The sequence below is a fragment of the Oreochromis aureus genome, linkage group 15, assembly GCF_013358895.1.
Source record: "Oreochromis aureus strain Israel breed Guangdong linkage group 15, ZZ_aureus, whole genome shotgun sequence".
In the NCBI taxonomy this organism is placed as follows: domain Eukaryota; kingdom Metazoa; phylum Chordata; class Actinopteri; order Cichliformes; family Cichlidae; genus Oreochromis; species Oreochromis aureus.
In genome coordinates this window covers 25,747,998-25,772,142 of record NC_052956.1, presented here as the reverse complement: position 1 = coordinate 25,772,142, position 24,145 = coordinate 25,747,998, and the positions used below count along the sequence as shown (strand labels likewise).

The window sequence follows — 24,145 nt, the reverse complement described above, 5'->3', positions numbered from 1 at the left end:
TGTCTGTGAGCATTTGATCCAATGACTGTAGAAAACATGGACGATCTAGCTCCCCAAAAATGAAAACACTTAAAAATGTTTTCATTTTTGGCTGCAGTATAGGTCATAAACCCTGCCTCCACCATGTTAGCGGATGGGACTGGGGTCAGACTAAAATGAAAAATATTCTCCTCAGATAATTTTTCCCAAAGATGCTTTCTACCATTATCAGTAGCTCTCATCACGCTCATCTCATCATTTGTGTTCACTTGTCTCCGTTCTCATAAGTTTGATTCTAATTACGACCATAACGCTGTTAAACGTCACCATAAAAGCTTTGACTAGCAGCTGCAGTCAGAGAGAAACTTGCGTATCTCTGTTCAGGAATGGCAGATAGAGCGAAGACACTGAGAGAAGCTCCAGCGTTTACGTTGCAGCAGCATCCTGGTCTCCAACGTCCCTGGAAGGGTGTTAGTTGGTTAACTAACAAGAGGTGCAGACGGGTGTCATGAGAAATAGGTAAAGGATGACCCTCAGCACAGGTGCGTTTTGTTACAGGTGTGGTGTTCTTTAATGATGAATCCTGGCAGAAGCACTCTGGGATCTCTGATGTAAATGCTCTTCTCATTATGGGATGTGATGGTTTCAAAGAGAAAACACAATCATTAGCTTACATTCTCACACTTTGTCAACAGCCTGCCATTCATCTTTGACTTCATGGGATCCATAATTTACTAAAACAATAATGAACGTTGTTCTTCTATACTTCCTATAATTTGTGAGCCTGTGTTATATATATTTATATATTTATGTGTGTGTGTGTGTGTGTGTGTGTGTGTGTGTGTGTGTGTGTGTGTGTGTGTGTGTGTGTGTGTGTGTGTGTGTGTATACTTCATACTGAAGTGTGAGCTAGCTTTGGCTGATGTTAGCCAGCAGTGTTTGCACATGCACATCAAGCCTTTAACACTGGATTGTACAGGATCTTCACCGTCAGATTTTAGGTTTAAAGCAGCTTCTCTCTTACTCGCATTGATCCAGAGAACAGACACACTCTCTCCATCAGTTTCCAAATTATATCAAACATGCGATTTCTCTGTCACCTGTCTCTCACTGACTCACTCCCTTGTCAGTTCTGCTCTTTGGTCATTATTATAATAAACTGAATCAGTTATCTCATCTTCAGATCACTGACAGCTGTGACGGCAGGTTTGAGTCCAGAACCAACCTCACCAGAGTCAGAAACCACATCAGATGATGGAGTTCTACCATCTGTCCACTAGATGGAGCTGACTGACAAAGACATCAGCTTAGGTCTGAAAGAATGCATGAGTCTCACCAAACACACACCCACACGCGGAAAGTTTATTAGGCACATCCCAGCTGCGTTAGTGCACAGTACACCCTTGACAGGTCGTTTTACATTTCTGTAATCTTACAGTTTCACTTTTTAAAATCTAAGATAAGAGTTGAGCTTTCCATTTTTTATATAATCTCAGGGATAAAATGTGTAGTTTAATTCTGTGCACTGGTAGAAAGAGCAGTTTCACCGGTCCGGCCCATATAAATGGTAAATGGCCTGCATTTGTATAGCGCTGAATGAGCCATATAAGATCAGATTGGGCTGAATGTGGCCTGCCGTGTAACATGACACAGGTTTACGTGCTCGTATGGGCACCTCCAGAGACTTTCCAATGTGTAGTGGAGACAACACACTCTTCTCTAGTTAAAACTCTCTTCTTTATGAATGAGCCATACATGTTTTTAATAAACATTTGAACATAATACGACACAAACTCTTGTTGAGGATATAAAGTCAGATACATGTTTTGAAATGACACGTAGAGCGGCCACAAAAAAATGATGCACAAGCAGAGCGCAGCGGTCAGCGCAAGTTTGGGTCTTTCGCTTCAGCTAGCGGTCAGCGCAGCGCGTGCCGTGTCTTATATGAGAGGGGCTTTAGACTTTTTTTGGTTCTGTGCTGGTGAGCCTTACAGCTTCTTCGTGTTTCAGTGTTTTTATGGTGTGTGTGTGTGTGTGTGTGTGTGTGTGTGTGTGTGTGTGTGTGTGTGTGTGTGTGTGTGTGTGTGTGTGTTGGGGGATGAGTGCTCTAAATATTAATGGTAAAATATAGTTCTCTGCAGCTATCGTGAGAACACTGCTGACCAAGGGGTTAAAATAAAGGTGCGTTTTATTTTTCGGGTGTCCCTTTAAACGTGTCTCAGTAATACCGTTTGTAAAAGTTTAGAGGACCTGACAACATCATATTGTTCCAATCCCACCCTGGTAGGGCTGTGAAAATACTGTGTGTGTGTGTGTGTGAGAGAGAGAGAGAGAGAGAGAGAGAGAGGGAGAGAGAGAGAGTCTGTGTCTGTAAGTGTGTGTGTGTGTGTGTGTGGTTTGCGGAAACAGCAGAAGGGTGGGAGCTCCCCTCTCTATCTCCGCCCCCTTCACTGTCCCCGCCCCTCTCCGTGCGCTTCCTGCTCAGGTGAAGCAGCTGAGGGTGTTGGAATGTTTGGGTGCTGTCAGTGATTTGTGCTGCAGGACAAGCATGGAGGTCGGACCTTAGCTCTTCCTCCTGTGACTATGAGCAACAGCGCGTGCGGGAACAGCAGAGGATCTTGGCTGTGACGCTGCGGGCACTCTGAGCCGTCCAGGTGTGGCTACTTCACCTGCGGCTGCGCACTGCGGCAGTTTTGACGGGATTTTGCGCCTCGGGTCAGTTTGCGTCTGCCGGAGCTCACCATGCCGGAGCTGATCAGCGTCACGGAGTTTATCGACGAGACCAATGAGGACTACAAAGCTCCAACCACCTCCAGCTTCACCACCCGGATGGGCCACTGCAGGAACGCGGTGGGAGCTCTGGAAGAGGTGAGAAAACACGGGCACACACACACACACACAGACACACACACACACAGACACACACACACACGGGCGGAAGTCGGGGCTTATAAGAGTTTAATAAGGTTGTAAAAAGGCTTCCACTGAGCCTCTGTAAATACCCGGAAAGTCCGTGTTGTTCCTTTTTTCCTTAACGCGCCGTGGTTTGTTTTCCCGTGTGTGGGATTGAAGAGCTGTAAGTGAGGGTTTTAGTCACAGCCTGTTTTCACTGTTTGTGGACCGACAGTGTGGATAAACGGGGATTTCTGCTGCTTTTCAAACTTTCCAAGCAACAGAGCGTCAAACCAGTCTGTTTTATTCGAAAGAGGAACTGAGAGAAACACTTCCTTCTGTTGACATTTTGTAAGATTTAACAGCTTCTTTTTATTTTCTTTTTGCAACACGATGATGATGAAGCATATTTCTAAACTGAAGAGATGAGCAAGCAGCAGTTAAAGGTCAAAGGTTACAGGTGGGAGAATAAGATGGGGCTGAAGGGGTTCCCCACAGGGGTGACCTGGGAGAAAACATAGCCGTGGGCACAGACTCGTGAAAGGCCCCAAACCGCCTCTGAACTCAGGAAGAAGTCATCGGCACTGGCTGTTTTTAGTTATATTTAGAGAAAATCCCTTAAAGTAAATTAACGTGATGATTATATATCAGAACAGGAATAAAATGCTCGAGTAAAACTTTAAACTCAATAATAATAATATTCACAAAAGGTTAAGGTAGTATCAGCAAAACCACTCTTCCTCAATCACCAACTCGGCTCAACTCGATTCACCTAGACTGGATTGTTTCAGTTGTTTTCCATTACAGTAGAAAAACAGACCTTCAATAGAAACGTATTCATGAGCAGCATTTGAATAAAAAGTCTGACAACCCCCAGTTTTAAACAGAAACACTGATAAAAAAAAAAAAAAACCCAAAAAAAACAGCAGCAGTAATGATGAGGCTGGCGCAGTTTAACGTGGAGGCAGAGTCTGTTTACACACCACAAGGAGGCGGAGCCATTACTGAGTTGGTGAGCTCAGGTTGAGTGTTAGAAGACATGTTTCTAGCATCCACCATTAAAACCTTTACTGGGAAACAGCGAGTGGGAGTCCTTTATCAAAGCAGCTGATCAACAAACTTCCACATGAAGAAAAGCAAACTCTGTAGCTGCTCCACCTACCGCTGTTTGTTTTACACTGACAAAAATCTGCATAACCCTCCAGCAGTTGTATTAAAATTTGCAGATGAACTGTTAACTTAGTCTGATACATGTTTAAATTATACAGCTCGCTGAAGGCTGACGTTCTATTTTACATGGGAGCAGTGTTACATGGTGTGTGTTATCTGGCTTCATGGATAGATAAAGCTGGGTGTCTACTGCATAGCAATGAAAATGTAAGCTATGCCTTCTGATGATACTGCTTAAGGGAAGCATGAATAATGTAAAGCATTGAACCCTGTGGAACTCCATAATTAACCTTAGTGTGTGAAGAGGACTCTCCATTTACATGAACAAATTGGAGTCTATTAGATAGATATGATACAAACCACTGCAGCACAGTGGCCGTAATACCTACAGCATGCTCTGATCACGCTAATAGGATATTATGGTCGACAGTATCGAACGCTGCACTGAGGTCTAGCAGGACAAGCGCAGAGATGAGTCCACTGTCAGAGGCCATAAGAAGATCATTTGTAACCTTCACTAAAGCTGTTTCTGTGCTGTGATGAGCTCTGAAACCTGAAACTTTTCAAATAAGCAGTTCATGTGCAGATGATCTGTTAGCTTTTTGACAACTACTCTTTCAAGGATTTTTGATATGAAAGGAAGGTTGGAGATTGGCCTATAATTAGCTAAGACCGCTAGGTCTGGAGGTGGCTTTTTAAGTAACAGTTTAACTACTGCCCGCTTGAAGGCCTGAGGTACATAGCTGATTATTAGAGATAGGTTGATCATATTTAAGATTGAAGCGTTAATTAATGGCAGGACTTCTTTGAGCAGTCTTGTAGGAATAGGGTCGTAAAAGACACGTTGATGGTTTGGAGGAAGTAATTATTGAAGTAAACTTCGAAAGAACAATTGGAGAAAAAGACTCGAAATGAATATCAATGGCACTGAAAGTAGCTGTAGATAATGTTACATCTGTGAGATGATTATGAGTTATTTTTTCTCTAATGGTTGATTTTCTTTGCTTACTAAAGCACTAAAGGAGTCAGAAATGTGTCTTCAAACTCCTCTACATCAAACATGTTGGCCGAGCATAAGAAAACACATCTGCTCATTTATTTGTGCTCATTTAAATTCCAATATGTCCTGTTTCACATATCTGCCTGTGTCTTTGAAAGCTGACAGCAGAGTAATAAAAGCTCAGGCATTAGTGATCACACTGTGTGATTGCTGGCCTGAGGCTGTTAATGGGACAGAAAGGTGTTCAGTGAGAACATTGTTTATATATATATATATATATATATATATATATATATATATATATATATATATATATATATATATATATATATATATATATATATATATATATATATATATATATATATATATATATATATATATAGGAGAGAGAGAGAGAGAGAGAGGAAGATATAAACAATATAATATATATATATATATCATGTATATATGTGTGTGTGTGTGTTTGTATTTATGTATATATGTATGTATACCTGGACGTTTTTTAGGGAGGTGATAATTAGCACGTGATTCAGGGATGGACTCAACAATCTCTTATTTCTCTTTGTGTGTTTTTGTGGGGACTTTGTCTTTGGGTTGCTCTTTTTTAATGGTTTCTAGTTGTTCTGATATTACTGAGCCTTTATTGGTTCTAAGGGACAGTAAATATTTTTTCCTCGTCATTGTAGAGTTCATCTGTTGTTGTTGGGGAGCTGTTGGATTACAGCTCAGAGCAGAGAACTGAAAGCTGGTTCAGCTGAACGTAAAGTGAAGAAATCTACATCCTAGCAGCGAGTACTTTAAAAACACAACTGAAAACCTGCCGTGAGGTCTGTAGAAATCATAGGTCTGCACATCATGTCCTCCTCCTCCTGTTGCATGCTGGGATGTTCCCACTCAGTCAACCCGAGGCGATGGCAGAGCCTCGCTCCTCTGATCTAGTCCTGACATGATCTGCCTCACCTCAGTCCTCCTGCTGTCTCTGATCTTTGCTTTCCTCTCAGTTAAATCCCTCCATTCTCTCCTCTTTCCTTTGTCATCTTTCTTTGTCTCATCCTCTTTCGCCCTCCTTTGGTCACTTTTAAAGCTCCTCTCTTCAGGTTTGAAGCTCGTCTGTGTTTCTGTCGTGTTTCAACTCGTCTGAAGTGATGTGAGAGGAGTTAAAGTATCCAATAAATCATCAGCTCCTCCCTCATCTTCAGACGCTAGAATAATTACAGTAAATACATGAAATCAGCATCAGTGTGCTGAATGGTAAAAATAGCAGATGAGTCCTTTACAGAGTCCCTGCTGGTCTGAAGTCAGTGTTGTGCCCATTCAGGTTTCTTTATCTGCTTCATCTTCCTTGCATCACACTGATCTGCTCACCTGCGTTCACTGATGAAAAATGAGTGTTGCTGCATATGTGAGTGCACGTGTTAAAAGCAGCTGAGCAGAGCTGGTGTGCAGAGGCTGTGAAACTGAGGAAACCCTAAAAACAGGAAGCATCTCGGCTGCTTCTGCTGTCAGAAAACTCCTTTGAAATGTTCTGTTTTGATGATCATCGCTCTCCATATCCATACTTTGGCTCCCGATGATGATTACTTTTAGGCAATATTTGTAATCTCAATGATTTGACAGTCATTACATTAACATTTTTACAGGCTGTTTCTTTGAAGTTCAGTGTAAAAAGCATGTGAGGGTGGTGGGAACACGGGATGTCCCACAGACAGTTTTAGACACATGTTGGTGGACGTTTCTGACCTCACAAGACAAACCAGTGCCCCTGCTTGCCTGCAGCCTTCACGTCAGGAGGTCTGCAGGTGGAGGTGGGGTGAAGAGAAGCCAGGGCAGCAATAACCTCACCTGCCTTCAGACACCTGCATGCATGCTGAGAGTGATGACGGTCAACTAACAGTCAGTTAGTTGTAGTTAGTCAATCTGGCATCTTCATCCATTAACGCCCTTCCAGAGGATCACCTGCAGCCTCATAGCAAGGAGGTTCATGGTTCGAGTCCCAGCTCAAGTCTGCATGTTCTCCTTGTTCCTGTGAGAGAATCCACACAGGAACAAGGAGAACAGTCCAAAGACCTCCATGTCGGGTTCACTGGTGATTCTAAGCTGGGTGTGACATAGATAAGGGGGAAAAAATGGTGCACTTCATTTATAACACAGGGTAAAACCGGAGTTTTGTGCTGAAAATGAATTCAGTAAGGTAACAGGGGTAATTACCATTAATTATCATTAAAAATTAATCCTCTGACGTCAGCCTGAAACAGGCTTGGCGAACTTTGATCAGGCATTCAGAGTTTGGCTGACGTATCAGCAGAGGAAGTGATCCCTCCTTATCTTTGTTAACCAGGTCACATGATCTATGTGGTGTACAATCATACACTAAGTTACTATATTTAACCCTTATGACCTCTTTACACCTTTGCAACACCCTTATTAGCGACATAAATAGAGCTCATGGGTGGGGTGATGTGACAGGAGCCTGTGTGCGTCTGTACCAAGATTTCACTGCTGTCCTCAGAGACCTCCCTTGTGTGTTGTTTGTGTGTTTGCAGGCGTTTCATTGGGATTATTGCGTCATTCGTCCTGTAGGAGTGGTATTTTCTGGGTTTAACCTGTCCTGTAGCTCTTTATCAGTGAGCGCTTTGGTGAATTTGCTCACAAACACTAGAAGACCATGAATATTCATCTAGAAGGCCCTGCCAGGACTTCAGTGCTGTGAGACCATTAATCGTCCACCGTACTGAGTTGAGCTGTTTCTAAGTTCTTTGTATTTGTGCTTGATCTGTTGTTTGGTCTTTGGCTGAGCTGAATGAAGTTTGCTGCTCTACACCTGAGCTCAACTGTCGTCTCGCCGTGTTTCTCTGCAGAGATTTGAAATCAACTCCGGTGTTTGACGAGCGGCTTGTCTTGAACCTGTTTTTGGTCAAAGAATAACCAAGCGGGTGTTTCTCGCTCTTAGTCATGGAGCTGTGAATCAGAGCTGCAGACGCTCAGGTGAACCCAACAGATGAGGTCTGCAGGAAAATACCTGAAGGTCATGTGACTGAACCTCTGTGGTCTCATCAGTCATGCAAACTATGGTAAAGGCTCAGACCGCATGGCCTCTTCAGTCTCCCTGCCACAGCCTCGGGTTAGACACAAGCAGACTTCATGTTGCTGTTCCTGATTAACATGAAGCTCATGCTGCAGCTCGTGTTACCACTGAAAGGTTTAATTCAGGCTGCGTTTTGGCCTCAGGCTAAACAGGGAGAATTTCAGGAACTAGAAGACGTTACCTTTCAGATCAGTTCTACTGCAGGCATGCTGGCTTTACATAATACAAGCTCCCTTTGGGTATGTCAAACAGGTCAAAGAATTCCTTCTGAAACCCTAACCAGATTCCTGTGAATACAGTGGGTGTGGCTACGCCAGGTTCTGTGTGTTCGCCAGAGCTGATCGTGCCAATCAATACAATACCAATGATTCCATCTTAAGTCCTGCAGATCACAGAAGCAGCGCTCTTATTTTAGGGACTAATGCATCAAACTGTACTGTACAAATGACAAGGGACACAGGAAACAGGAACCGCACAGAGAATCTGATCATTTTCAGAATAAAAGATTCAGTTCATTACAGATTTATTAATATAGCACTAATGCACAAAAACAGTCATCTCAAAGCGCTTCATAAGATAAAGACCCTAAAATAATACAGAAAATATAATACTACAATAATACCCCATGTGAGAAAGCACTTGATGACAGGGGGAACTTTCTTTTAACAGAACCAGGCTCATGTTGGGGGGAGACAAAAACCCAGACCTGTCAGGGTTACATTTCAGGACATCAGCCCCTCTGTTGTCATGTTTCTGGCTCTGACCTTCTCGGCATGTAAAGTGTAAAGATTTCAGAGGACAGAATTATTTTGACTTTTCGCTTTACTTTGTTCCAAGAAGCTTTTGTGAAACATCAAATCATTATTGTTATCCAAGAGCTTCAGACTGAGGATGGAGTGAAACAAGGATTATGTTGAACTGCAAGAATAAAAAGATCTGCTTCAAAGGTCTGAATGAAACAGTCTCTGTGAGTGAGAGGTGTCTCGTAAAAAAAAAAGCACCTTTAATAGCAGCACTGCTTTCATCAGTCTCTTATTAGATGTGTAACGTCCTGATAATAACTGTGCTTTGGGTAAAACATGCAGACTCCTCGGTCCGTCAACGTACGTCAGCTCAGGGTGTGGAAGGTGACAGTCATAGATGAACACCAGCAGCGGAGCATGGTTCATACTGACTGTAAACACACTTTTTCTTTAACTTTGACGTGCTGATGCCTCAGTGAAAGCATTAGAGGCATGGCTGCTAATCTGCGTGCTGTTTCTCCTCCTCAGGCTCTTGACTTGGACCGGTCTGTTCTCTACAAGATCAAGAAGTCGGTGAAGGCCATCAACTCGTCTGGTCTGGGTGAGAGATGCAGTTTCATGTCAGTCTGTCCCAAAATAACAACGCTTCTCGCCACAGTCTCACTCTGACTGTCACTTCCTGTTTGTGGTAGCACACTGCGCTCAGATACAAACTACCAAAATAAAAGCACAGTTCGTTATTCAGGTCAGTGCGGGTGGGGTGGGTTCGTCGGCAGCCGCGTGCTGCTGGTGGGATCTGTGCTCGGGCAGTGGAGTCTTACCTCCAAACATTCCTGTCATGCTTCCTCGTGTCCCGGCATGCTGAGAGAGACACCCACATCCACACTTCCCTGAGTGCAAACAGAGGAGAGGCTGAGTCCTTCACACACTCAGCAAACACACAAGATCTAAACGTTATTCAGCACTTCTGCAAAAACTGACAGGAAACGCATAATTCAGCAGTTTCACAGACAGAAGGCACTGCATGACCAGAAGTATGTGGACAGCAGAGAGGATCTGAAAAATTTAGCTTCTCTCTGTAACCTGCAGGTTTATGTTGGAGGTAAATCTCCACGTATATACCAAAAATTCAGAGCTGCTCAGTGCCTCAGCTTGAGGGGAACGGCTCGCTCTCATTGCTAAAGAAAGACGCTGGGTGTCACAGACACGTCCGACTGAAGCCCAATAAACACTTTTAAATGATCAGAATTTTTTAAGGCTGAAAAATTATACAAAAATGTTAAACTGTAAAAAATTAAGATTTCGTTTCTCTCCTTTTATTTTTCTACTTTTAATTTTTCATATCAAAAGGGACTAAATAAAATTAACTAGAAATGTTTTTAGAATAATCTTTGTTACAATATAAAATTATCATTATTTGTTTAAAATATTTAAAATAAATATTTATGTTTTAATTGTTTAGATTTGTTTTTAATTTGAGGTGTGTATTTTATTTATATTCATTTATATATCTCCAGTTTTTCTCAAAATTTAGTATCATATTTTTATTTATTCTCTTTGTCTTCTCATATATTTTATATTTTTTTATTACTGTTTATTTTATTACTTTTTTATTCACACGTTCGTTGTCCTGGTTTTTTTTATTTGTCGTGGTTTTTGTTTTCACACACAGTTTAATAATTTTTGTTTTTGGAGTTGAATGAAAGACTGAGATGACCCGAGTTGTTTTTTGTGTCATAGCTCACGTGGAAAATGAGGAGCAGTACGTTCAGTCCATGCAGAAGTTCGGGGAAAACTACTTGACCCGGGGTGACAGGGATGACGGCGATGTTGGCTCCGCCTTCACCAAGTTTGTCGTTTTCACCAGAGAACTGACGGCGCTCTTCAAGAACCTGGTGAGGAACCGAAGTCAGACTCAGAGAGTGAAACAAAAGACATTTTATTGTGAAGAGTGTTACATGTAGAAAGTGTGGTGTGTTTTGTGCGTCTGTGCTGTAACACGACTTCCTGTTTGCAGCTGCAGAACATGAACAACATCATCACGTTCCCTCTGGACAGTCTGCTCAAAGGAGACCTGAAAGGAGTGAAAGGGGTTGGTGTCACTTTCTTCTTCCTGCTGAAACAAACCCGCAGACACTCGCTCAGTTACGCTTCACTTCCTGTTACTGTGGCTAAAAATGAATTATTTTTGGTTAGATGACATGCTGACTGTGTATTTACAATAATTACATCAGAACTATAATCATTTTAAACACACAGCTTCAGATTTAACAAATAAAATCACGCTGGGGTCCCACATTAATGTTTAAATATCTGTGTACCAGAGCAGCAAACCAGCTGTAAAATCCTGTTTCCTGTCAGATGAAAAAACAAAACCAGGAAATCAGAATAAAAGATCATATTTTGTTTTGTTTTTTCTGATTTATTTAATATTATTTTTCCTGCTTTATGCTCAGTTTTAATAATTAAAAAAAATCAATGCTTCTTGAATTGTAAAATGTAGGCATGTTAGGTAATGTGGCCCTGAGGTGCCAAATACAAGAAAACTCAAAATACAACATTTAATTTTTGCAAAGCACCGAACAGTTTTTCTTGTAGTTGTGCGGTGAGCATGACTTCCTGTTTGTAATGGTGGTGTCCTCCTGTAGACTGTGCCTCGTGGCATAAAGACCAAATGGCTGAATTTAAAACACCTCGGCTGTGACACGGTCACCATTCTGTTTGTTCTAACGCACATGTTATCGTCTAGAAATATTTCCAGAGTGACTCAGAGGTTAGAGTCCTGTGTGTGTGTGTGTGTGTGTGTACACGTTTGTGTGTGTGTGTGTGTGTGTGTGTGTGTGTGTGTGTGTGTGTGTGTGTGTGTGTGTGTGTGTGTGTGTGTGTGTGTGTGTGTGTGTGTGTGTGTGTGTGTGTGTGTGTGTGTGTACACGTTTGTGTGTGTGTGTGTGTGTGTACACACGTTTGTGTGTGTGTGTGTGTGTGTGTGTACGCGTGTTTGTGTGTTTACGAATGAATCACTGACTCTGTGACGTCTGTTTTTCCTGCAGGATCTGAAGAAGCCGTTCGATAAGGCCTGGAAGGATTACGAGACCAAACTGTAAGAAGGGCTCATCATCAGCTGCTCTCACTGAAATGTTAAATCACGGAGACAAGAACACGTTAACCAGCTGACTCATTCAGGAGCCTTTAAATGAGGATGTTTGAATAAAGTTATCTTTATTGTTTCTGTCTCCACAGACTGATGCATACTGTTTTGTTTTTTTCCTTTTTCTCAAAAAAAGAAGAAAAGATCAAATATAATGATTGAAATCTTGGCGTTTCTTGGCTTCTGTATTTTAGCACCTTTCTATTTTTTCTTCTCCTCGGTTTGTTGTTTTGATCACATGTGTTTGTGTTGAGATTTTAACATGACCTTTGACCTCTGCAGAGCGAAGATTGAGAAAGAGAAGAAAGAGAATGCCAAGATGCATGGCATGATTCGCACGGAGTTTAGCGGAGGAGAAATCGCCGAGGAGATGGAGAAGGAGAGACGAATGTTCCAGCTGCAGATGTGCGAGGTGAGGTCAGAGGCCACACAGGTGACCTGAATGCTAAAACAATCATCTCTATCCTCTGAGGTCAGACCGAGAGCAGCATTTGTTTTACCGCCTGAACCAATCAGCGCAGATGTTTTATGACGTGGAAGATTTGGTGGACAGACGTTTGTCACGGATTCTGTTCAGAAGTTTTCCGGTTTGATGGTTTTCAGAGTTTGTAGCTTTTTTGGCTTCATCAGGCGCTGATCTTCAGCTCAATCTGTGTGTCTCATGGTTTTTTGGGGGGTCATGAGTAAAGGAGTAGAGTGTGAGTTCTGTGGATATGCTGGTAAAGAGGAGACAGAAAAAAGCAGTGAAAACGAGCTTCCTCTGAAGGCTGTCCAGGCTCTCCGTTAGAGACCCAATGAGGATCAGCTCAGAGTAAACCCAGCCGAGGTGGTTCTGACCAGGATGCCTAACCAAGATGAGGTTTAAGGGCGAGGAGGAGACCCCGGGCAGACCCAGGACATGCAGAGATAATCTCTCAGCTGTTTGGGAATGCCTCAGTGTCCTCCTAGAAGACCTGGAGGAGGACAAGGAAGGTCTGGTCATGCAGTAAAGGTTATTTTCTTCAGCTTTTCTTGATTATTTGGCTTTTCTCTGCAGTACCTGCTCAAAGTGAATGAGATCAAAGTGAAGAAAGGAGTCGACTTCCTCCAGAACCTCATCAAGTTTTACCACGCTCAGTGCAAGTATGTCCAAAAGTGACCAACAGGTCCATGTATGAGTAAGGTGTTAAAGAAAAGATAATAAAGAGAGAATATTAACACATTAACTTTGTTATTGATTCACTTTTTTTCTTAGAGGTTCTCAGAAGTTTTTTTTTCAGTTTTTTCCAGGATGGACTGAAAGCTGTGGAGACTCTGAAACCGACCATAGAGAAACTGTCCACGGATCTGACAGCGGTGAGGACGCTTGTGTTCCCTGCAGGAGCATTAAAGCTCACAGCTCACTCACCGATCGCTCCATGCAAACACAACAGTCAGAGTTTCTCTTCCTCTGCAGATCAAACAGACTCAGGATGGAGAGAGGAAGCAGCTGGCTCAGCTCCGAGACACCCTGAAGGCGGCACTGCAGTCCGATCAGAAAGAGGTGAAAAACATCAAACATGGTGTAACATCCATTTGACTGAAGGATAAACAGTTTGTGCTGTTTGATGAGGGTAAAGAGTCGATTACATGCACACAGCAGTTAGAGCAAACACGGTCTGAACAGGTGTCATGAGTCTGATGGTGAGCAAAACCAGGTGAGCTCTGACATGCTCACCTGTTACTGGAAAGTTGATTAACAAAGCTGTCCATCAAACAGAGGCTGCTCTGAGCATAACTCTGTGTAGGGTCATAGTCCTCACGTCTTTTTGTCATCAGAGCTGCTTCACATAAAGTGTCTAATTTATTGACAGGACGCCCAGGCCAAGCAGAACGCAGGTTACAGCCTCCATCAGTTGCAGGGTGACAAAGCCCACGGCAACGAGCGCTCCGGCTTCCTCTACAAGAAAAGTGAAGGGTGAGTGAATTCTGTGTCCCAGAATCCCACATGAATGTGACTGACATGCACATGCAGTTCAGCAGAGAAAGCATTTAGTCAGTCTACACAGACTCCATGTTAAATTTAACATGTTTACAGATTTAACATGTTTTCCTCCTTCTGCACACGTGTGTTAGTGGCAGCTGCCTGAGTCACGACTCCACTCTCCGACCTTTCACACTAAAAGCTTTGTCTCTCTCCTTGTCAGACTGAGGAAGGTGTGGCAGAAGAGAAAGTGCTCGGTGAAGAACGGCTTCCTGACCATCTGTCACGGGACGGTAAGGTCCTCTTCTCCCATTGGTCCATGACAAGCTCCCACCCTCCAGCCTGCACTACATGTCCAATCAGAAGTCTCCTCATGAGTTTATCATCTACATCAGGGGTAGACAACTCCAGGCCTCGAGTCCCGGTGTCCTGCAGTTTTTAGATGTGTCCTTGATCCAACACAGCTGATTCAAATTGCTAAATGACCTCCTCAACATGTCTTGAAGTTCTCCAGAGGCCTGGTAATGAACTAATCATTTGATTCAGGTGTGTTGACCCAGGTGAGATCTAAAACCTGCAGGACACCGGCACTCGAGGCCTGGAGTTGCCGGTCTACTCTTGGTCTACATTAACTGGGGTTAAATAGTACATTATCTATTTATTTAGTTTTTAGGTTTTTTTCTGCCTTCTGTCTTTTATTTTGAAGTTTGAGGAGTCAAATGGCCAATCAGGACTGAGCAAGCAGAAGAGGAAGAGAAAGAGCAGAAGGAAAAGGATTAAAGGAAAAGGGTGGGAAAAGGATTTGTTTGATTTGAAATCCGAGGGCTGCTGGAAGGAAAGTTTCTAATTCTCCTTAAATGTTTCTCTCTAACTTTCATCCTTTTGTCTCTCCTTGAGCTAGCTGAAAAGCAAATTCAAAGAAAAACAAACCTCATATCTACAGATTCACAGTAACACATATCTTCAGTTCTATTTAAGGTAGATGTCAAGCTTAGACTCATGTTTCTGAGAACCGGGTTTCCAAAATAACCTACACCTTCTTGATAGCTGTCGGAACATCCTTGGGTACATCCCTCCCTCAGAGTAATGTTCCGTCATGGAAACGTTCTGTCAGAGTGACGTTCCTTTATGAAAACATCCCTTCAGAGACACGTTTCTTCAGCGTAACGTGTCTGGGATTACGCCAACCCTTCACAGCTGATAGAATCCCTCCACATTTACCACTCGGACTCAGATGAAGGCAGGTACTGCAGAATCCTCGCAGTGCTCCATCTGAGGTCAGCTTATCGAGGTCATCCGTCTTATGGTCCAGTGTGCACTTCTTCCCACTCCTTTTTGATTTTTAACCGAATCAGAATAGGTGAAGCGATATTGGAGGGTATTTCTAGTTCAGTATTTATTTTTTCTTTTCTTTTCCTAAATTGCATTTTGTTTACATGATCAAAATGAATTGAACACAAAGAAACAAACATTCCGCATGATGATCAGCTCCAGCTCTGAAACCTGACACTTGCCTTGCTCTGGGGAGTACAACCGTCAGCTGCAGACGATCCTCTGATATCAAAAATGTGAAGGAAAAACCTCATAAAGCTTTAGTTTACCAGACTTAAAACGGGTCCGTGGGCCCATAGTGGGTATGTATGGGTGAACTCTGGGGCCCACATGGTATGCCCATTCAGGCAGGCAGGAGACAGTGGTGGAGGCAAGTGGAGGAAAGGAAAACACAGTGGTTCATCAATAGTTTTAGGACATTTCATTATTAATTAGACATTTTGTGGCATGAAAAGCCAGAGGATCAAAAGTAGTCAGGCTTCAGTAAACAGTAGAAAATGAGATTACAGAAAGTCACTGAGGTTAATCATCTCAGAACTTTAAGTGATATGTGCAGATATTTTGCAGGATGAGTGAAGGTTTAGAGTTGTGCAGCATAAAGTCCTTACAGGTTCTCGCTCTGTGGGCTGAACCTAACTGGGATCCAACTGTTGTCCATGTTATGGTATATAACAGTACAGACTCTGTGACAGTTTCAGGATCTTTTCTCTGTAACACAGAATGTTTGATATCCGAGTGAGGTTCAGTCAGAGCTGAGGTCTCGCCTCCTCTCGTTGTCTTGCAGCCGAACAAACCGCCAGCCAAGCTCAACCTGCTCACCTGCCAGGTGAAGAGGAACCCCGATGAGAAGAAAAGCTTCGACCTGTTCTCACGTATGCTGCAGACTTCCTGCTCACATGTTCCTCTGTATGTATGTGTGTAAAGTCTGAACTCTGTCTCGTGCCCCCCCACAGACGACCGGACCTACCACTTCCAGGCCGAGGACGAATCAGAGTGTCAGATGTAAGTACGAGCTGGTGTGGCCTGATCTGCCGGGCCTCACGCTGCTGTGAGCACTGATGGTTTGGTGTTTTTCAGCTGGGTGTCGGTGCTGCAGAACAGCAAGGAGGAGGCGCTGAACAAGGCGTTCAAAGGAGACCAGGACGAGGGTGAGAACAACATCGTCCAGGAGCTGACCAAGTCCATCGTGGGCGAGGTGAAGAAGATGAGCGGCAACAACAGCTGCTGCGACTGTGGAGCTGCAGGTCAGAATTATTCAGAAGTCTCTCTCAAACAAATGCCACTCATGAAATGAAACAAAGTTCAAAGGTTAAACATGGAAGTCCAGGCACTCACGGTCAGGTCAGAAAAGTGGTGAAGCTTGAATGAGGCTTTCACCTTTCCAGCTGGTTTTACGGTCTGGACTTGGATGCGTTTGTTTCAGAGGACGCTGATTAGATTCACGGTGTCGGCCTGACAGGTTCGAGAGTTTCAGTGCAGCAGCTTCTACAGGAAGTAATCTGACCTGTGATCAGTCTTATTTTTATTTTAAGGCTTCCTGCACATGCTCAGAGCAAAAACCTGTGACAGCTTAGTTCTGCCGGATTTCTAACCCCACTCACCTCTACAGGACTGCTTGTGGAACGCTCTGGGCCTTCAGGCAGTTTTTTTTCCTTTGCGGTTGTTTTGTGTCATTTTTTTTGCGGCCTTGAAGTTGTTTTGTGCAACTGTTTTAGTTGGTCTGTTGCTCTAAACCTAGCTGATATTCTTGTAGATGATGGTTTTACTGAACTGCACTGTGAGCACTTGATGTGGAACTTCATAGCACTTCCATTTCCTGTCATGGTTTACAGAAGTGAGAACACATTAGTGTCATGAGAGAGAGCACATCAACAGTCAGACTCTCCAATAACTCCATAAAACACGTTTTCATCTGTTTATCTCAGCACGTCCAAAGATTAGATTAATAACATACAGTTTTTTTTATTAATTATATATTCAACATTCACTATGTTGCTAAAAGTATTCACTCAGCTTCCTCACGTGAACATGTAGTCCAAACATGTTTCTGCTCAGAGCTGCAGAAACTTCCCAGAATTCTTTTTCAGATTCGTCTGTCAGCAAATTGTTAATTCATCACGTTCACTTTGTTGTTTCTTTAGTCATGAAATTACATTTTGAGGATATGAAGGCACCGCTTGTTGTTTCTGTGCCCCCAACCGCCCCCACCCACCCTCTACAGATCCCTCCTGGCTGTCCACGAACCTCGGGGTGCTGATCTGTATCGAGTGCTCAGGGATCCACAGAGAGATGGGGGTCCACTACTCCAGGATCCAGAGTCTGGACCTGGACGTTCTGGGAACCTCTGAGCTGCTGGTGAGTCCACTTCACTGTCCCGACAGAAGTAACGGAAGTCATTGATGCAGGTCAGGGCATTCTGTCTGTTGGTTTGTGGTGACTCATTTCATCATGACTTTAATCTGTTAAATAAAATTAAAATATTTGCAGGAAAAAAAAAGAAAAAGCAAAAAAAGAAAAGCAAAAAAACCCTCAGATTTTTACCGTCCTGCAAGACTCTGTCTCCTGATTCATTTGAAACTGTTTCTGTGAAATCTCATAGTCTCATTATATTCACCTGTGTGAAGACGTGAAGGGAAGGGACATTTGGAATGTTTGCAAACCTTTTCTGGAATAATCAGGAAACCAGAACCCTTGCCGAGCGTGTCAGTCGTGTTGAGCTGTGAAGAATCAGGAAGTGTGAGCATGTGGCTAATCTTAGGAGCTACAGCCAGAACCGAACCAGAGTTGATGTTGGGCTTTTGTTGCCTTTTAGTTGGCGAATAACGTGGGAAACGCCAGCTTCAATGAGATTATGGAGGCAGATCTGTCTGCACAGGAAGTGACCAAACCAACTCCGACCAGCGACATGTAGGTGACGGCGCCAGGAGGTGAGTCTGAGCTGTAGGAGAATGTCGTAGTGACTCGTCCGTCTGGTTTGCAGGCAGATGAGGAAGGACTACATCACAGCGAAGTACACCGAGAAGCGCTTCGCCCGGCGGAAGTGCACCGACGCCGCATCCAGGCTGCGAGCTCTCTACGAGGCCGTCAGGAACCGAGACATCCTGTCGCTCATCCAGGTCTATGCTGAGGGGGTGGACCTGATGGAGGCCATCCCACAGCCCAACGAACATGTACGACCTCTGCATCTCTAACACGAGTTCGACGGACTGACTCATGCGTCTCTGTGTTTGTGTTTGAGTTCTTTGAGTGCGTTTTTAGGCTCTGTTGTGTCTTTGTGCTCATTTTGTGTCCATTTTTTCCTCCTTTGATCTCAAATCTTTGGTTTTCCAAAAGAAGCTTTTACTCTGAAGCTCTGCGTTGTGTGTCCGTTCAGTAACACGTAGACACAGCTCTGTGCGTCAGGTGTGCGTTGTTGCTCTGCAGACTGACTGTGTGTGTGTGTGTGTGTGTGTGTGTGTGTGTGTGTGTGTGTGTGTGTGTGTGTGTGTGTGTGTGTGTGTGTGTGTGTGTGTGTCAGGAACCCGGGGAGACGGTGCTCCACCTGGCGGTTCGAATGGGCGACAGAAACTCACTCCACATTGTCGACTTCCTCGGACAAAACAGGTGACACTGCACAGTGTGACTGTTCAATTAAACACCTGTTCTTCAGGTGTGTGTGTGTGTGTGTGTGTGTGTAGTGACCGGGTCTGTGTTTCAGCGGTAACCTGGACAAGCAGACGACCAGAGGAAACACGGCACTGCATTACTGCTGCCTAACCAACAACAGCGAGTGCCTGAAACTGCTGCTGAGGGGGAAAGCTTCAGTGTCCATCAGTAAGAACACACACACCCGCACAGATACCAGAGCGTGCTGAACGCTGATGATGAGTGACGAGTGCATATATCATTCATATGAGCATTACACACTCAAATGTTGTATTTTATGATCTTTACCATGTGACTGGGCTGAAATCTGTGGCTTCTGTACAAACTTGAGGTTTTACGATGTATTCATGCATTGTGTGATTGTTCTAAACTTTATGACATCGTTGTAAAGTCGTTGGATGTCATATTAGAAAAAAAAGAAAAAGTGTGTGGTACAGCTCTTTTCATGCCCTTTAATAAAATATATTACTCGATAAGGTTTCTTGAAATGTTTTTCAAGATGAACTTTGACATGGGCGCTAATGATGAAGGTCAAGTTCAAATAACCAGCCAACCTGGCTCTAGTTTATTGTTGTGAGGTTTGAAGAAAAAAACTACTTTCACAGCTGGTGTGACCCTCATCTGGGACCGTTATCGTTTCTACCATCACATAAAATTTAAATGATGTCTTGAGAACAAACAGAGCCAAGTACTTTGTCTTTTCAGGGGGAGAAAAAACCAGCAGTAACACAAAGAAACGTGCAGATCTGATAATCAGATATTTCCCTTTTGGAAACAATGTGCTGACATAATTCACCGAAAGTCTGAACGACTGAATTTGTATCCATAGCTAACGATGCAGGAGAAGCGCCGCTGGACATCGCCAAACGTCTGCGGCACAAAGAGTGCGAAGAGCTGGTGAGAATCCAAACACTTCCAGGCTGAACAAAGTAAAGCAGTTCCTGTGCTGTTGAGTGTCTGTGCCAATAAAGTTTGATTGATGCGTTCCAGCTGACTCAGGCTCAGACCGGAAAGTTCAACGTCCATGTTCACGTTGAGTATGAGTGGCGTCTGCAAAATGAAGACCTGGACGAGAGCGATGACGAGATGGAGGACAAGGTTGGCTGCTTTTCTGACGTCCTGCGTTAAACTTTGTGTTGGCGTTAAGTGACAATGTACTTCCTGTGTTTCCGGTGGGTCCTGCAGCCCATCCCACAGCGGCGGGAGGAGCGTCCAGTCAGCTGCTTTGTGCCCGGAAGTGGACCCGGGCAGCCCAACCTGGCGGCACTGGCACGGGACGTTGCGTTCCTGGCGCGGGACAAGCAGCGGCCTGCGATCCCCAGCACCATTATTAGCAACGAGACTTACGGCACCATGCTGGATGTGAACCTGCCACCCCCCGGCCCGATGCCCCCGCTGCCTCCCCGAGGACCCAGCAGAGGTCAGAGGGCGCCTGGGCTGAGATCACCTTTGTCGTTCAGACCCTGTAAAGCTGCTAGGAAATAAAACTGATCTGATTCTGTCTGTCCACGATCAGGTACCAATAAAGGCCCCCCCGTGGAATCAGTAGGCAGACAGCGGTCGTCCTCTGACCCCCCCAACCCTCAAACGCCGGAGAGGAACTCCATGTACGGTGGGTGGACTTCCTGTCAGATCCACGGTGGAGGGTCTCGTTTGTGATGTTTTTCTTTGCGTCCGTCAGCTTTATTTGGCTTTTGTTGCTTTATTTTCATGAAAAGGGCAGACGGTTCTGTCCTCTTTCTGAAGTATAGAGCTGCTGTATGAGGCTTTCAATTCAATTAAACTCAACTCAACTCAATTAAATTTTAATTATACAGCGGCAAATCCCAACAACAGTTGCCTCAAGGCGCTTTATATTGTAAGGTAGACCCTATATACATACGGAGAATACCCAACAATCATATGACCCCCTATGAGCAAGCACTTGGAGACAGTGGAAAGGAAAAACTCTTTTTTAACAGGTGAGAGCTGGATTTTGAATTCAGTTCTGGATTTAACAGGGAGTCAGTGAAGTGAAGCCAATATAGGAGAAATATGCTCTCTCTTTCTATTCCCTGTCAGTACTCTTGCGGCAGCATTTTGGATTGCTTTCAGGCTCTGACAAGTGGAGGTGTGCCTGCAGCCACAGCTAAGGGCTTTCTTGACTCTTGTTCTGTCCTCTTCTCCCAGTGCTCCCAGTGGTTCCTCCTCCTCCTCCTCCTGGGCCCAGCAGGAGAACCGGCATGTTGGAGACCAAAGCCGCCACAGCCAAGACCGCCCCCCTCCCTCCTCTGCCTCCCCTGCCGACGGGACTACCCACAGCACCTCCAGTCCCGCCACCGCCCTGCATCCCACCTCCATCACCACCCCAGCATAAAGTTCCTCTCCTCCCACCCAGCCACCAACACAGAGGACCTCCAGGATCCAAAACCCCCGTCTCTCCTCCCGCGTACGTACTGGTCTGATTGAGTTTGTCTGCTGGAAGGAAGCACACCAGTTTAATGTTGGTCTTATGATTACAGAGCAGCGAGGGTTCCTCCTCCTCAAAGACCTGCAGGCAGGATTCCGTCGGAAAAACAAGGTACACACACACACACACACACACACTGTCACACATGCACACACACACAGATATCAGTAACATGAAAATCTTTGAATTTCACTCAAACTGCAGCACCGCCTTCTTGGATGTTAGTACAGTAACTCACAGCAGCCATATTGGTCGTAAGATGTCATTAAAAAAGCTCTAAAAGGCTCCAGCAGCACAAACACGTCCAGTTCAGGTGAAGCTAGCAGCCAGCTAGCAGCTACAGCCACCTGTGTCAAACTTTAAGCCTGAATTTGATGTAAGCAGGTGCGTTATAAAAACATAACTGCTGTTAAAAAGCTGAAACTTTTGTGCTTTGACAAAGGACCATTAATAGAGCTCTGTGGAACGCCACGACCTGCAAGAACACACTCACGTGATCTCTGATGTCACTCATTCACTCATTCAAGGAAAGCTGTGATTACGGTGTAAAATACATCAGTGAAATACCCCCATTATGGTTTAATGAGATCTGGTGCTCATTAAACCACAACACTGGATGTTTATCTGTGTGAAACTGAAGGGTATCTTTGCAGTTTGGCGCCATGTCACATATTCTGGTGCTTTACTGCAGTCCCGGACCACGGACCGGTACCAGTCCGTGAGTCGTTTGGTACCAGGCCACGAGAGTTGAGGCTCGGGTGTGAAATTCATGGTTTTCAGGGTTTTTATCGATTTTTTAGCATTAACTCAGTTTCCCAGGGTCTTTTCCCGTGTGTTATGAATAAATCTTCGTTTTTTTGGTACCGGTACTGGTTTTATTTTGTTATATTTATCTGCGACACCTTAAAGGCCAGTCCGTGAAAATATTGTCAGACATAAACCGGTCCATGGCGCAAAAAAATTTGGGAACCGCTGCTTTACTGGACCAACTCACTGCTGAAGCCTCTGCTGGAACTGCAGCTTCTGCTTGAGTTTTCTCTGTTCAAACAAAGGTGAAGTTACAGAAGAGAAACTTTTTTTCTGAAGTCTGTGGGGGGTTTATCTCTCTTTGGCAGGTCGTCAGATCGTATCCTCCCATAGTCCGTCTCCTCCACCCCCCAAACCCAGAACTACGTTTTCTGTAAGTCCTCAAACACACCACCTCATTTATTTCTGCACACAGACACAGTCGTCATCACAAGTCCGGCATGTAACACAGCTTTACTGCTAAATGTGTGTGTGTGTGTGTGTGTGTGTGTGTGTGTGTGTGTGTGTGTGTGTGTGTGTGTGTGTGTGTGTGTGTGTGTGTGTGTGTGTGTGTGTGTGTGTGTGTGTGTGTGTGTGTGTGTGTGTTTGTAGAAGCAGAGGCCTCAGAGGGTGAGGGCCATCTACAACTGTGCAGCTGACAGTCCAGACGAGCTGACGTTCAGCGAGGGAGAGCTGATCGTGGTGGATGGCGAGGAGGACAGCGAGTGGTGGGTGAGTGAGAAATGCCTCCAGCACAGAAAACGCCTCATCAGCACAACTTCATTCACTTCCCAACATTTATTACAGCATGTGTGTGCGTTTAGATGAAAACCCACCTGAAGAATAATCTTGACCCGTTGTGCAGTTTGTGATTTAACCACCGTTTGTGTTTCAGATTGGTCACATCGAAAGCGATCCGACCAGGCGGGGAGTGTTTCCTCGCACCTTTGTTCACTTCCTGTCGGAGTGATTCGTGCCTCCAGCTGTGGTCAGACTGAGGGCACATCTGGATCCTCCTGTGGACCTGAGAGGAGAGTCCAACACCCAAAGAGATCTGATCGGGGTCTCGATCTTCACTTGTGCTCTTGTTCAAAATCTGTCGGCCTGAGTTTGAAATCTTCTAAAAGCTATGCAGCAGACACAAAAAGAGCAGGCCTGACCAAAAGTATGTGGACAGTGTTCCTCAGTGATATGTTTACATACAGCAGAGCTACGTCAGTACAGCGCCGCCACAGGCAGAGAGCAGGAACTACAGAAAGTTTCTGGCTGAACACAGTTACAGTAAAATCCTTCACTGCCTTAAAAAAAACGCGACGAAACGACAGCTTTGTTTTTTTCTGCTTCCTGTTACAAAACCAGCTTCATTCATAGAAATAATCTGTTTACTATGAACGGACTTCATCTTCACTCTGTCAGGATTACCTGACCGGCACAGCGTCCACATACTTTTGGCGGATGTGATGAACGTTCCTGTGGTTCTGCTGCTGGGATCCAGCTGTGTTACATCAGGAACATTCAACTTGTTTGTAAAAGCTTCAGGATGAAATGATTTTTATTATTTTAAGATCAAACATGTAATCTGACCAGAAAATCTGAGCGTCCTTTAAATTTTAACGTATTTTCAATTTATTAAAATCATCATAAATGTACCCGTGAGAGTGTGTCCTGTTTTTCTTTCCCAGTACTCACTCTTTCAGTCTCATTTATTTCCCACAAGTTTTGTCAGTCGCAAAGATGTGTTCAGACGCTTCACTGCTTCAGTTTTTATTTAGATAATTTCTTTTACATGTTTCTGTGATTCAGTGAAGAGCAGTCTGAAGCATTTCATAAGTTGGAAGACAAATAATTGGCAAATAAATCAAATGTAAAGACATGGTCAAACTGTGTGCCATGATGAAACTCAAGGCTGTGATCACTTAAAATATTTCATTTTACTCTATGAGTGTTACCTAAAAGAATGACATGTTCAGT

The 24,145-nt window shown here is 44.1% G+C and overlaps 1 protein-coding gene across 1 annotated transcript; it reads left to right on the top strand.

Annotated features, from left to right (window-relative positions):
- The first annotated feature begins 2,436 nt into the window (after window positions 1-2,436).
- asap2b (ArfGAP with SH3 domain, ankyrin repeat and PH domain 2b) lies at window positions 2,437-23,830 on the top strand. Its single transcript, XM_039599093.1, has 28 exons — window positions 2,437-2,847; window positions 9,401-9,473; window positions 10,613-10,767; window positions 10,890-10,964; window positions 11,923-11,972; window positions 12,303-12,432; window positions 13,057-13,142; window positions 13,280-13,355; window positions 13,456-13,542; window positions 13,853-13,956; window positions 14,186-14,255; window positions 16,079-16,166; window positions 16,248-16,296; window positions 16,372-16,538; window positions 17,516-17,649; window positions 18,107-18,201; window positions 18,275-18,464; window positions 18,812-18,897; window positions 18,992-19,107; window positions 19,769-19,836; window positions 19,930-20,037; window positions 20,125-20,359; window positions 20,456-20,551; window positions 21,109-21,367; window positions 21,441-21,499; window positions 22,504-22,568; window positions 22,787-22,906; window positions 23,070-23,830. The coding sequence occupies exons 1-28, from the start codon at window positions 2,722-2,724 to the stop codon at window positions 23,142-23,144; spliced, it is 3,042 nt and encodes a 1,013-aa protein (XP_039455027.1). The 5' UTR covers window positions 2,437-2,721; the 3' UTR covers window positions 23,145-23,830.
- Window positions 23,831-24,145: the final 315 nt, after the last annotated feature.